The sequence below is a fragment of the Candida jiufengensis genome (assembly GCF_024610255.1).
Source record: "Candida jiufengensis strain CBS 10846 chromosome Unknown scaffold2, whole genome shotgun sequence".
Taxonomy (NCBI): domain Eukaryota; kingdom Fungi; phylum Ascomycota; class Pichiomycetes; order Serinales; family Debaryomycetaceae; genus Lodderomyces; species Lodderomyces jiufengensis.
In genome coordinates, this window is record NW_026261561.1 from 1631140 (window position 1) to 1645141 (window position 14002).

Genomic DNA, 14002 nt, shown 5'->3' on the forward strand with positions numbered 1-14002 from the left:
ATCTGATAAGATAAGGAAAAATCTATAATGTGCGTATAATCGAAAAGGATTAATTAAATTTATTAAACAGAATAGACAGTTGTACGATTTTTTCAAATTTAGTTCATCATACTCGCATAAATTTACTAATAGTCTACACTAAATTGCAAACAATATGTTCAAAATTACAACTTAAGGGATCCAAGACTTATTATTATTTATTTGGATCGGAATCTAAACCAAACGAAAAGTTATAATGATGCCACAATTTTTGAAAAATTTGGAAATCGGTCATAAAAATCAATCAAGATCCCAATTAAAATCATGATTCACCATTAAATTCATTAATTTGTTTACAACTTTCACTCAATTAAACCCAAAATGACTGTTAAAAGACAAAAGAAAGAAAGAAAGCCATTAATTATCAATGCATTTGCAATGTTAACTCCGATATTACAAAGTAATACATTTGCAGTTCCAGAAAATCAAGCTCATTTATATAATTCATTAGATTATTGGATTGAATTAGCTAAATTATTAGAAAAGGGGAAATTTAATGCATTATTTCTTGCTGATGTCTTGGGACCATATGATGTTTATAAATCTGGTGGTACTCCAAATAATTCAAATTTAGGTCCAGTAGCTTTAAGTGGAGCTCAATGGCCTATTAATGAACCAAGTGCATATATTTCAGCAATGGCAGCAGTTACTAAAAATTTATCATTTGCTATAACTTTTGCAACTATAAGTGAAGCACCGTATCATTTTGCAAGAAGATTAGCTACTTTAGATCATTTAACAAAAGGTCGTATTGGTTGGAATATAGTTAGTTCTTATTTGAATACTGCGTGTAAAAATTTATTAAATGGTGAACCATTACCTGATCATGATGTTAGATATGATAAAACTCAAGAATATTTGGAAATTGTTTATCAATTATTTTTATCTTCATGGGCTGATGATGCTGTTAAATTAGATAAAATAAAAAGAGTTTATACTGATCCTGAAAAAATTAGAGAAATTAATTTTGAAGGTGAACATTATAAAGTCCCAGGTCCTTTCATTTGTGAACCAAATCCATATCAGAGAATTCCTGCCATTTTACAAGCTGGTGCAAGTACAAAAGGTTTAGAATTTGCTGCTAAAAATGCTGAAAGTATATTCATTAATGGTACAACTCCTCAAGGTTTAAAAAGTAAAGTTGACAAGTTAACTACATTATTAGAAAAATACGGTAGAAAGCGTGAAGATGTTAAACTTGTTCAATTGGCTACAATCATAACTGCTCCAACTCATGAAGAAGCAATTGCAAAATTAGAACATTATAAAAAATATACAGATTTAGATGGAGCACAAGCATTATTTGGTGGTTGGACAGGTATAGATTTAGATAATTATGATTATGAAGAAGAGTTAGATCAAGTTGAATCAAATGCAGTTAGATCAATGGCAGAAATGATGACTAAACCATTTCCTGGAGATCCACCAAATTTAAAAAAGACAAGAAAATATATAGCTGAAAAATTAGCAATTGGTGGTTCAGGTATTGTTTTTGTAGGTACACCACAAGAAATTGCTGATGAAATTGAAGAATTTATTGATATTTCAACAATTGATGGGTTTAATTTTTGTTATGCTGTTATGCCAGGTAGTTTTGAAAATATTGTTAATTTAATAATCCCAGAATTACAAAAAAGAGGATTAGTATGGAAAGATTATCCAAAAACTGAAAATTTAACATTTAGAGAAAATATTTTTGGATTAGGGGATGGTACATTTGATCCTACTTATTTAAAACCGAATCATCCTGCTTATAATTTAAGATGGTTAGAAGGTGAATCCAAAGAAGAATTTGAGAAGAAATTTGAAAGGACTTTAAAGGAAAATTTCTCAAAATAATTTTAATTCGTAATCGGTTGTATAATTTGTATATTTTGTTAGTATATTAATAGAGGTTGTTTCATAATTTTTCCCGTACCGCAAAATTTTTTTTTTTGCAGCCACAGTAGTCCTAACAAAACCCGATTAATTAATTTAATGCAGCAATTAGTAAATGATAAACAATAGATTTATCCACAACTAAGGGGTGATATTGTATAAATATATATAGTCAAACGATTGATTTATCTTGCAATTTTTCACTGAATCTGAATGTAATCAACTTATATATAAAATGCCAGTTCAAACAAACAAATACAATTTAAGACCATTTAAAGAAGCACCCTTATCTAAAACAAACATAAAACCAGTTGAGTTAGAACACCTTGATTTGTCATTGTACAAAGAAGGGCCAGAAAATTTAGAGTCTAGAAAACAATTAGCTTCTAAAATAGAAAAATCTTTATCAACTTATGGTTTCATATCAGTAACAAATCATGGATTTGATTTATCTAAAATAGAATTTTTGAAATCTATAGCTCAATCTTTATTAGAATTACCAGTTGAAGAGCAAAAGGATTATTTAGCAGGAGCTTGGAAGTCAGATTTAGAAGATCGAACTAAATCATCAGGTGGTGAAAATGGTTCAGGATTTAAACCTAAGAAATATTGGTCAATGAGAAATGGAGTTGAAGATTCTATAACTCATTATAATTTTAATAATTTAAATCATGATAGTTTTTTCGATACTGATAAAAATAATTATCCTGAAATTGTACGTGAATACTTAGATAAAATTGCTGAATATTATCGTTTTTTACATTCTGATACTTTAAGAAAGATATGTAATTTGACTGATTTAGCATTAGAAATTCCTGAAGGATTTTTATATAAAAATTATTATTCAGTAATTGATGGTGATTATAATAATTCTGGTGGTGGTACTGGTAGAATGATGATGTATGATCCAATGGACCCAGAAGATTTGAAAAAAACAGGAAAAACTACCCTTCGAGGTCATTCAGATAGTGGTGGTTTTACATTCATAACATCACAACCTATATTATCATTACAAATTAGAAATTATTTCACTGGAGAATGGAATTATGTTGGTCATACTCCTAATGGATTAATTGTAAATATTGGAGATGCAATGGAATTTATAACTGGTGGATATTTTAAATCTTCAATTCATAGAGTTGTTGCACCACCAGATGATCAAAGTGAATATAAGAGATTAGTATTAATTTATTTTTCTAAACCTAAAAATACATCAATTATTGATCCAGAACCATTAAAATCCCCCAAATTAAAAAGATTAGGGTATAATAAACCTGAAATTTGGGATAAAATAAATTTTCAAGCTTGGAATAATGAAAAAGGTAGATTATTTGGTAAAAAAACTGTTAATGATACAAATACTGAAGAACCAAAATTAGTCTTGATGTATGGTAGATTACATGAAAGATGGCATCAAGTTGAATCTAATTTTAGTGTTGATGAAGCTATTAAAAAATTTGATGTTATTAAATTAGAAGAATTAGTTGAATCTAATATTAGTGTTGATGAAGCTACTAAAAAATTTGATGATATTAAATTAGAAGAATTAGTTAGTCAATAAATACTACTGGTTTAGCGTTTTTATTGAAAAAAATTTATTTTAAAATTAAACTATTAAAAGAAACTAAAATAACATTAAATACTCATTATAATTCATCCAAAAACTCTTATCTTTTTGTACTCTAAACTTCTATCCCACTTCTACCCCACTTCTTCTAGCTACTGTAGTAGTAGCACTAGCAAAGACTCTACCAATTCTATCATTGCCAACCATAACATTACCCAAAGTATTTCTAACAAAATCTTTTATAAAATCAATCTGTTTAAAATTATAACCAAATACATAAATCATTAAAAATGTTCCCAAAATAATTACTAACGAAGGAATCCAAAAGAATACCAACATTTTATCATTTTCAACTGATTTTCTTGGATGATTTATATAAGATATAACCATATCCTCCGATGAATCTGATGCTATTCCTGAATCAATATCTTCATGATCTTTTGTTCTCGTGTTGGTGCTGGCAGTGAGTGACGAACCTGTTGTGGTAACATCATTTGCTTTTGTTTCTGATGTACTATTCATATGTTGTTCAATTGTAGATTTTGGTTTTGCTGTTAATTGTGAAGCTGGACCAAATGGGAATAAATCATCATAATTGGGTAATGCATCACTTTCTTCTTCTTTGTTAAATACATTCTTCATCTTTTGCCATAATCCTGGTGATGGTGGCGGTACTCCTAGAACTTTTTGTTGTGAAGCATTTATAGATTGTGTTTCAATCTTTGGCACTTCTTCTGATTCATCTTCACTCATAATTTCTTCATCTGCAAAATCATTTTCACTGAATTCATCATCACAATAATCTGCTTCTTCTTCATCATAATCATCTTCTGATTCAAATTCTGAATCTGCAAATTCTGATGAATAACTTCTATCATTACCCGAAGATAATTTACCCTCTATACCATCTGTAAAATTAATATCATTATGTTCACCTATATTTTTAGTTTCATTATGTCCACTCTCAAGAACCATTTTTGAAATATGACGACCACAATTATTCTCAAACATTGAATTCAAAGAATCATATGAATTAGATTTTTTAGCTACTGGAGCATCACCAACTTCACTTAATTCAGTCTCTTGCACTTCTTCTAATTTATTAAAAATATCAATAACATTCAAATCACAATAATCTTGCAAATATTTATCATTTGATAATTTTAAATTCCAATTTGATTTACATTCAACAAATAATTCAATTAATTTACGATGTCCACACATTGAAGCCATAAATAATGGAGTCAATCCTTGATTATCTTGAACATCAATTTTACAACCATGAGTTACTAAAAATTTAATAAGTTTGTTATAGTTCTTCAAAGTGGCTAAATGTAATAATGTTTGACCTTGTTTATTTGTTAATTGCCAGTTTGGAATTATAATTGGGCAATTTGGTAAATCAACTAATGATAATAACCTAACTAAAACGATTTGAGTGGATAAACCTGAACTTGTTAATTTTTTCAAAGATTCATGAGCACTATTAAACCATTCATCAGCATGTGCTTGATTTTGTTGAACATGATTATTTGGTGAAGCAGTTGTACTACTTCCTAATGATGGAGTTCGACCATTTGTATTATTATTATCAGTTCCAACAATTCTTTTGGCAATATTCTTTGCATCTTCTAATTTACCATTCATTTTCAAACCTACAATTTGTAAGGCTAATTCAATTAATTGTCTATCAGTATCATCAGTGTATGTGAAAATTTGTTGTTGTTGTGGACCACCCAACATTGCTGTTTCATCATTTTCAAAGCTGACTAAAACTTGTCCTGGTTGTGAAGCTGGTGGTAAATATGTAACGATTGTAGTTTCGGACCAACAATGAGTTGCTAATGCTAAATTTGGACCGAATTTAACCAGTAAACCAGGTTTGAAATTAAAACCTAGTAACGTTATTTCAATTCCACCTCTTATTGGACCTTGAGCTGGTATAATTCGTTGTATTGAGGGTAATTTTTGATTTAATGCTTGTTGAGATTGAGATGTTTGTAGTTGTGTTGGTTGATGATGATGTTGACTTAATGGTGAAAATCCACCAAAGTTTAATGATGGTTTCATTAAATGAATATTTGTTGACGTATTTGTATCACTATTACTTAATGGTGAATAACCATTAATACTTCCATTATACATTGGATTAGATGAATTATTATATGAATCATCAACTGATAATTTCTTCCTTTTCAAACCTCTACTTGATTCTGCATCAGTATTTATTTGTATCTCTGAATTTGATTCATCCAAAGAATTAGGTGATAATTGATTTAAATAATCATTAGAAGATTTTTGATCATTCTCAGAATCTGAAGTTGATAATTTTTTCTTCTTGCTATTACTTTGTGATTCACCAAGACCTTGTAAATTCAACGATGAACCAGCAACTGAGTTTGGTAAAGAATCTTTTGTTAGTGGTATGTTTTTCTTTCTATCCATAATCATTATTGGTGAAGATATTTGTTTACCAACTACTTCCCCTTTATTATTCTTAATAACCACTAAAATTTTAAATCCAGCCAGTTCTTTATGATGTCTACAATAACAAATAATTCTTGCAGATAATTCAATTGATTTCGAGTCATTGTTCAATCCAGTTGGTGATGGGAACGAAACTATTTCTTTACAATTGAAAATTATTGCTTTTTTCATCATTTTTTCATCTGACCAACTACTTGAATTATTTTTGATTGATCCATTTTGTTTTGTGAATTGATTATCTTCCGTTTCTCCTGCAGCTTTACCACGAGATGCTCTTTTCTGTTCTCTTTTAATACATCTTGAACAAATATTACATGATTTTTTCAAATCTGAAGTTAAAACATAAGCATCTAAAAATAATAAATTTTCTTTTAATCTTGGATGTAATGATTCCACAGGGTCCGAAAGACAAAATTTATTCTTTGATATTAGATCTTGTGGTACATATAATAAACTTTGACTTGGAGCAGGACTTAAAGTTATATCACATTTGATTTGAGTTTCAACTCTTGAATAAGTAGGTAAACTTGATAATCCCATTTTTAAAGGTAATTTAGATATTGCTTCAGGAGAGAAATCTAAATATGAAGAATCAGGTACTGCAACTGATTTGGGAACTGCATTCATTCTATGACAACCAAATTTTAATTTATTTAATTCTTCTCTGATAAATTCATAATCTGATAATGGATTGTTTAGACGTAATGGTTCAGTCTTTACTATTGATGAAGTTATATTTACATTTTCTGGTGAATTGATTGAATTAGGGGTATGAACTGAAGTATTATAAATTTGTGATGGTTCTTGTTTAGTATTAGTTGATTTCAAGTCATAATTTAAATTTACTGGTAAATGAGAAAAATTTTGATCTGGTATATCCATGAATAAATAATCTTGATCATTAGGTGATACTCCATTAGTGTCATTATTATTAAATTGATTTGTATTATTATTTATGTTCTGATTATTGTTATTATTACTAGAATTATTTATATTAAAATCTGAATACTGTTGATAATTATCATTATTTATATCATTCTCTAAAGTTTGATCATTCGTTAAAGCATATAATGAATTTAATAAATTTTCATCATTATCTGATTTTATTTTATTATTGTTATTTATAGGAGTATTAGTTCCAATTGAATCATAAACTCTTTGATCTAAAAATTCATCTAATATATCATGATCATCATTTAAAAATCTTGAAGTTAAATTATCATTTTCATCTTGATTATGATCTATATTATTATTTATTGCAAAAGGAGTAGTTTTAATATCATCCTTGATAACAAAAGTCATTATATCTAAATCTGATTGATACTTGTATTATTGATACAAGTCTCCTTTTCTCTTAATATATAGAATGAATGTGTTATACAATAAAAATTTTGATACGATGAGCTTGTGAAATTTGCAAATATATATGATAAAATATTTCAATTATCAATAATCTTAATGTGTGGTTGTAATAATAGTCAGTTTCAATAAAGTGTTGTAAAGTTAATTCTAATTTAATATGATAAAATTTATTTTGGTTGTCTATTAATTTTTTTTAATTAAAGAAACAAAAAATTTTTTATTTTTTAATTTTAATTAAATTAATTCTATCTAAACTAATTAATTATACCAAAGTAATTAAAATAGGATAAATTTATAATTATGAAATATAACTTTAAAGTTTTAGAATATTAATAATTCAAGGGCAAAAAGATAAAGATCAATATTGAATTTAGAAATCGAAGAATGAGTGTTACTATAATTTTATAATTTTAAAATTTTATATCTTCTTTATAAATTACTTTTTATTGAGCGGAAGCCTTTAATAATTGTGTTGTTACAATTATAATTATATTTGTTTGTTCGTTAACGAAATCAGGTCCTTCACTATTCTATTAAAAAGTAATAAAGTACTAAGCTAAAAGAAGGTGAAAATGAAAAAGAAATTATACTCTAATTTAAAGTTGTCATTTTGTAAAATTAATCAATTATTATAAAACGTTTAGGGTCGTTTTTCAAGGGTCATATAAGTGGTTACATTACTTAATTCTTTAACATACTTCAACTTTCATTTGCTTTTCTATTTAAAATCTGCAGTCTACAACGATTGATATTTAATAGATTTGAGGAAGGTTCATTACTACACTGGGTTTCCCAATATCAGATAGTTACTACTTACAATATCACAACTATAAAATTGTTTAATAATTTAAATTAAGCTCCTATTTTTGCAATAACTTTAAACTTTTTGTAAAATGCCATCACGGATTTTAAAGAACTAACTGAAATTATTTGTAAGATTTACTGTACAATAATCCATTTAGTCACAAAGAAATGTGAATAGAAATTATGCGTTGTTATCTTTTCAATTATCTTAAAAATGATGTATTATAATTTATATTTAATTATATTTAAAATTGATTGCAAAATAAATAAAGAGAACAAACAAATAAATTTAAAATTTGAAACACTCAACAAAAAAAAAATAAATAAAAAAATTAATAATTTAAAAATAAAAAATGTTGGGGTTAATATCAGATTATGTAATTCAAATTGTAGTTGTTACGTAATAGTCACGCAATAGTTTAGACTTCCTAATTAAGAATAAATATTAATTGAAAAATAATTTTTCTGTCACTTTTTTGAATTAATGTCTTGAAATGAGAAATTGAGAAATAACTTTCAAAATAGGTAGTGTACAATTTAACAATTTAACAGATCGATTTTTTTACGAAAATTAATCTCAACGTTTAACAAATTAACTAATTTTTCATTCTTACAACCAAATTTTAAAACTATTAATCAATCAATATACAATGCCAAAAAATACTTTATATGTTACTGGGTTTACAAGAGAATCAAAAGCTGCTGATTTGGCACCAGAATTTGAAAAGTATGTATCAACAAATTAATTTTCATATCAAATAATTTTCGATTAGATTCATTCATTCATTCATTCATTCATGCAACTGAAAAAATAAAATTAAATTCATTGAAAGATTCAAAGATTTGTTCAATCACAGTCAATGATTATGTTGTTACCACATAGTATCAGTTCCAAGCTATATAGCTAGTATTTTTGCCACTCGTATCAAATAATGTCACCAAATTTCAATCAAGTTCAATTTATAAGCTCATTAATTTCAATTGAAATATTATTCATACGATTTCAAGATCAAAACCACTAGTCAGCTCAAGAACTTCATTATAAGTTTCTCATCAGATTATTAACCTCAAAAAGTCAATTATTATTCATTTAATCCCAGATTCAATTCAACATTTTCTTTTCTAGGATATTTTCATCAATTCATGATCACAATGAAAGTGTCAAATCAAAATGTTCAGTCATTTGTCCCTTTTAACCCCATTACTGTTCAATTCCTAATCATACCAATTTTTTCAAATCATTTTATTCAATTCTTGTCAATTTCAATACATCAATTTCAACCCCATATTACAAAATTTATTGAGCCCAGCTCTAAAGACTATAGTCAAAAATTTGTCTCATATTTCATTTTCTAGTTTTAATTTCTACTACTTGAAAAAAACAATAAATATCATTGAACTATCAAAAGAAACAAGCATTGGAACAATTCAGAATCATTTCAATAAATCAATTTCAATAATTAGAATAGAAAGAATAATCAATGTGTCAAAGTCAAAATCATTTTCAAAATAATATCATCATATAATGTTCAAATCACTAACAAATAATCAACTTCAAAGATATGGAGATTTAGTAAGATTAGATATTCCACCACCAAGAACAGATGATGGAGAAAAATATGCTTTTGTAGAATATAAATATGCTGAAAGTTGTGAAAGAGCTTTAGATTTAGATGGTCAAAAATTACCATTTACTATAGGAACTGGATTAGTTGTTCAAGTTGCAAGATCAGATCCTTATCAAACCAGACCAAGAGGTGGATTCAGAGGAAGAGGAGGCTATGGTTATGGAGGAGGTCACGGTGGTTATGCTCCAAGAGGTGGCTATAGAGGAGGATACGGCGGTGGAGGTTATGATGATTATGGTTATGGTGGTGGTAGAGGAGGCTATAGTAGAGGAGGTTATGGCGGAGGAAGAGGTGGTTATGGAAGAGGTGGGTATGGTGGTGGATATGATGAAGGATATTCAAGAGGTGGTTTCAGAGGTGGTAGTAGAGGAGGATATGGAGATTATAGAGGAAGTCGTGGTGGAAGTGAAGGAGGATATAGATCAGGAGCTGGTAGGGAGAGAAGTTCATATGAAGGTAGAGGTGACTATCGTAGAGAAAGCAGAGGAGAAGAAAGAGGTAGATACAGTAGATCACCATCAAGAGAAAGATCACCAGGATTCTAAATGACAAAACTAAAGTAATCCGAACCATTAATTTAAATAGCCAATTTTGTATTATATATACTCTTTACTAAATTACAAATAAAAAGTTTTCAAATTTTACAACTAAGAGATCAAATTGTGTAGGTTAAACGTAAATGAATAAATTGTCTATAAATAATAAATAATAAATAAGTATAATGTATAATAAATAAATCATAAAATTAAAACAACGGAACAACGCAACAAAATCACTCTAAAATTATCAATAATTTTACTCTGTTTTCATCTCTTGATTGTCAAATTTTAGAATCCCATCAACTAAATTAAAAGCATCAGGTTTCTTAGCAATTACTTTAGGCACCAATCCATGTTCTTGTATTAAATATTCTTCAGTAGTTGGTCCAATACTAGCTAATTTCCAATTTTGAAATATTTTCTCTTCTTTTTCTTTAATTTTTAAATATTCTATGATTTTAGAAGTACCTTGAGGACTGAAAAATACAATCCATCCATTTGAACTAGTTGAAAATTGTTCAATAAAATTATCAATTATTTTTGGTTGTTCTTCAGTTTTATACATTACATATTCTTTAAAATTCAAATATCCTGATTCAATTAATTTTCTAGGTATGATATCTTTTCTAATTTCACCTGTAAAAAAAACAATATTTGTAGATTTTGAAATTTCGTTAATTATAATTTCTGAAAGTTTTAATCCATTTCCTGCATCAATTCCACCTCTCACATTCGTGAATCCAATTTCTTTTAGAATTTTATAAGTTGCTGGTCCAACTGTATACCCTATTTTTTCAAATATTTTGTGCTTAATTTCTGATGATAGTTCAGATATACATTCTCCTAACATTTCTACAGCTCTTTGACTAGTGATTATAAAAATTGAGATATCGTTCAAAAATTCATAAGATTGTAGATATTTTATAGTGGTTTCTTTTTCTGGTGAATGAGTATGAGATAATAAAGGTATGAATACAGGATTATAATTTGATTGGGATTGGAATAAGTCATTGTAGGGGTCTTTTGGTGTGCTTGGATTTTTTAGTAGGATAACCTTTTGAGTCATTATTGAATGAGATATGAACTATAAAATTAGTTTTGGTATTTTATATGTAGTGGTTGATTTGTAATGTTGTTTGATTCATTGGTGAATTTTGCAGTAATTTGATTTTTCTTTTTTCAATTTTTTTTTTTTTTAGTTTTGTGGATCAAATTGCTTAATTGAGAGAAGATACTGAGAGGTGATATTAGTGATAAATAGTACAAGTAAATATTAGTGATTAATTTAACTCAAGCTCAGACTTTACAAATTTCAATCTTATTATAACACTATTTTTTTATATTTTAATATAGAATAAATAAATAATCAGAACTATAAATCAAATATTAAATAAAAACAAACTAATAACAACTTTAAAGTTTTATTTTAATTTTTTTTTATTTTTTAAAAGCTTCATGAACAACATCAATAATTTGTTTAACAACTTGAGGATTCGATAAAGTACTTATATCACCTAATTGATCTTCTTCACCAGCTAATACTTTTCTTAAAATTCTTCTCATAATTTTACCTGATCTTGTTTTTGGTAAATCATCAATTAACAAGATTAATTTTGGTGCTGCAAATGGTCCAATTTCTTTTCTTACAGTTAAAATCATTTCCTTTTTAATAGCATCTAAATCATCTGTTGATGTAGATAATCCTGATCCATTTGAATGTCCATTACTATGACCATTACTTGATCCATTAGTAGATTTCTTTAATGAAACATAAGCAGCAACAGCTTGACCAGTTAAATCATCAGCATAACCAACAACAGCACTTTCAGCAACTAATGGATGTTCAATAAGAGCAGCTTCAATTTCTGCTGTAGATAATCTATGACCACTAACATTAACAACATCATCAACTCTACCTAAAATCCAATAAAATCCATCTAAATCTCTTGCTGCACCATCACCAGTGAAATAATGATTTGGATATGGTTTTAAATAAGTATCAATAAATCTAGCATAATCATGATAAATACCTCTTGTAATTGATGGCCAAGCTGATTTAATAGCTAAAACACCTTCAACATCATTACCTTTTAATTCTTCACCAGTAGTTGGATCTAAAATTTTTGGTTCAACACCAAAAAATGGTAATGAAGCAGAACCTGGTTTAGTTGGAGTAATACCAGCTAATGGAGTTAATAAATGAGAACCAGATTCAGTTTGCCAATAAGTATCAACAATATGAGCTTTACCTCTACCAATATTATCATTATACCAATGCCAAACTTCAGCAGCAATTGGTTCACCAACAGAACCTAAAACTCTTAAAGAACTTAAATCAAAATTTTCAACATATTTAGTACCAGCTCTTTTTAATAATCTTAAAGCAGTTGGAGCAACATAAAATTGATTAACTTTATATTTATCAACGATTTCCCAATATCTTGAGAAATTTGGATAGGCTGGAGTACCTTCAAAAACAACAGTTGTTGCACCATTTAATAATGGACCATAAACACAATAAGTATGACCAGTAATCCAACCAATATCACCTGCAGTAAATAAAATATCATCTTCATGAACATCAAATACATATTTAGTAGTTAACATAGCACCTAATAAATAACCAGCAGTAGTATGTTGAACACCTTTTGGTTTACCAGTTGAACCTGAAGTATATAATAAAAATAATGGATCTTCTGAATTAACTGGAGTTGGTGGATAATACGAACCATATTTAGCCATTTCTTCATGCCACCATAAATCTCTATTTTTAGTAAATGGAACATGAGAATTACCAGTTCTTTTAAATACAATAACATTTTTAACATCTGGACATTCTTTTAAAGCATCATCAACAATTTTTTTAGTTTCAACAGTTTTACCACCTCTTTTAGATTCATCAGCAGTAATAACAATTTTTGAATTAGCATCTAAAATTCTATCTCTTAATGAAGCACTTGAAAATCCTGCAAATACAACAGAATGAATAGCACCAATTCTAACAATTGATAATAAAGTAATAATAGCTTCAGGAATCATTGGTAAATAAACAGCAACAGAATCTCCCTTTTTAACTCCCAAATTAATTAATGATTGAGACATTTTACTAACTTCTTTTAATAATTCTCCATAAGTAATAATTCTACCTTGATTAATTTCATCAGCTTCAAATATAATAGCAGGTTTATTTGGATTTTTAATAGCCCATCTATCAACAGCATTATAACAAGCATTAATTTCACCATTTATAAACCAAGCAGGTAAATCACCATTTTTAAAATCATCAATTGAAGATTCAGGATATCTTGCTAAATCAAAAGGTTTAAACCAATCTAAATTTTCTTTAGCTTGTTGACCAAAAAATTCATTTGGATTTTCTATAGATTGATTATATAATTTTTGATAATTTGTAAAATCTTTTAAAATTGTTGAATGTTTTGATCTTTCAAAAAATCCTTTTGGTGGTTGTTGCATATCTTCATGATCTATTGAAAGATGAGAATGTTTTGTTGATTCTGGCATTTTATTTATATATTTTTTAAAAAAATTATTTATTAAAGTAATCAATTTTTAAAGTTATGTATGAATTCTTAAATTATTATAATATTATTAAAGTATAATAATTTATTTTATTAAAATTGTTGAGTCCTAAAGTTTAAAGAAGTATACTCAAACGTATGAACTTTTTTGTTATTAAT

The 14002-nt window shown here is 27.4% G+C and overlaps 6 protein-coding genes across 6 annotated transcripts; 3 read left to right on the forward strand and 3 right to left on the reverse strand. All coding sequences in view use genetic code 12, as the record gives it.

Moving 5' to 3' along the window:
• Positions 1–360: 360 nt before the first annotated feature.
• KGF54_003723 (uncharacterized protein) lies at positions 361–1878 on the forward strand (the record flags this gene model as incomplete). The annotated part of the gene is made up of 1 exon (XM_051764343.1): positions 361–1878. One exon carries the CDS (start codon positions 361–363, stop codon positions 1876–1878), a length of 1518 nt encoding a protein of 505 aa, XP_051619783.1.
• A 274-nt stretch (positions 1879–2152) lies between these two features.
• On the forward strand, positions 2153–3478 carry KGF54_003724 (uncharacterized protein; the record flags this gene model as incomplete). Its single annotated transcript, XM_051764344.1, has 1 exon — positions 2153–3478. The coding sequence occupies one exon, from the start codon at positions 2153–2155 to the stop codon at positions 3476–3478; it is 1326 nt and encodes a 441-aa protein (XP_051619784.1).
• A 129-nt stretch (positions 3479–3607) lies between these two features.
• On the reverse strand, positions 3608–7273 carry SPT23 (Spt23p; the record flags this gene model as incomplete). Its single annotated transcript, XM_051764345.1, has 1 exon — positions 3608–7273. One exon carries the CDS (start codon positions 7271–7273, stop codon positions 3608–3610), a length of 3666 nt encoding a protein of 1221 aa, XP_051619785.1.
• A 2389-nt stretch (positions 7274–9662) lies between these two features.
• Positions 9663–10310, forward strand: SLR1 (Slr1p; the record flags this gene model as incomplete). The annotated part of the gene is made up of 1 exon (XM_051764346.1): positions 9663–10310. The coding sequence occupies one exon, from the start codon at positions 9663–9665 to the stop codon at positions 10308–10310; it is 648 nt and encodes a 215-aa protein (XP_051619786.1).
• Positions 10311–10560: 250 nt separating this feature from the next.
• HEM4 (uroporphyrinogen-III synthase) lies at positions 10561–11370 on the reverse strand (the record flags this gene model as incomplete). The annotated part of the gene is made up of 1 exon (XM_051764347.1): positions 10561–11370. The coding sequence occupies one exon, from the start codon at positions 11368–11370 to the stop codon at positions 10561–10563; it is 810 nt and encodes a 269-aa protein (XP_051619787.1).
• Positions 11371–11741: 371 nt separating this feature from the next.
• Positions 11742–13826, reverse strand: ACS1 (acetate--CoA ligase 1; the record flags this gene model as incomplete). The annotated part of the gene is made up of 1 exon (XM_051764348.1): positions 11742–13826. One exon carries the CDS (start codon positions 13824–13826, stop codon positions 11742–11744), a length of 2085 nt encoding a protein of 694 aa, XP_051619788.1.
• Between the last annotated feature and the right edge of the window lie 176 nt (positions 13827–14002).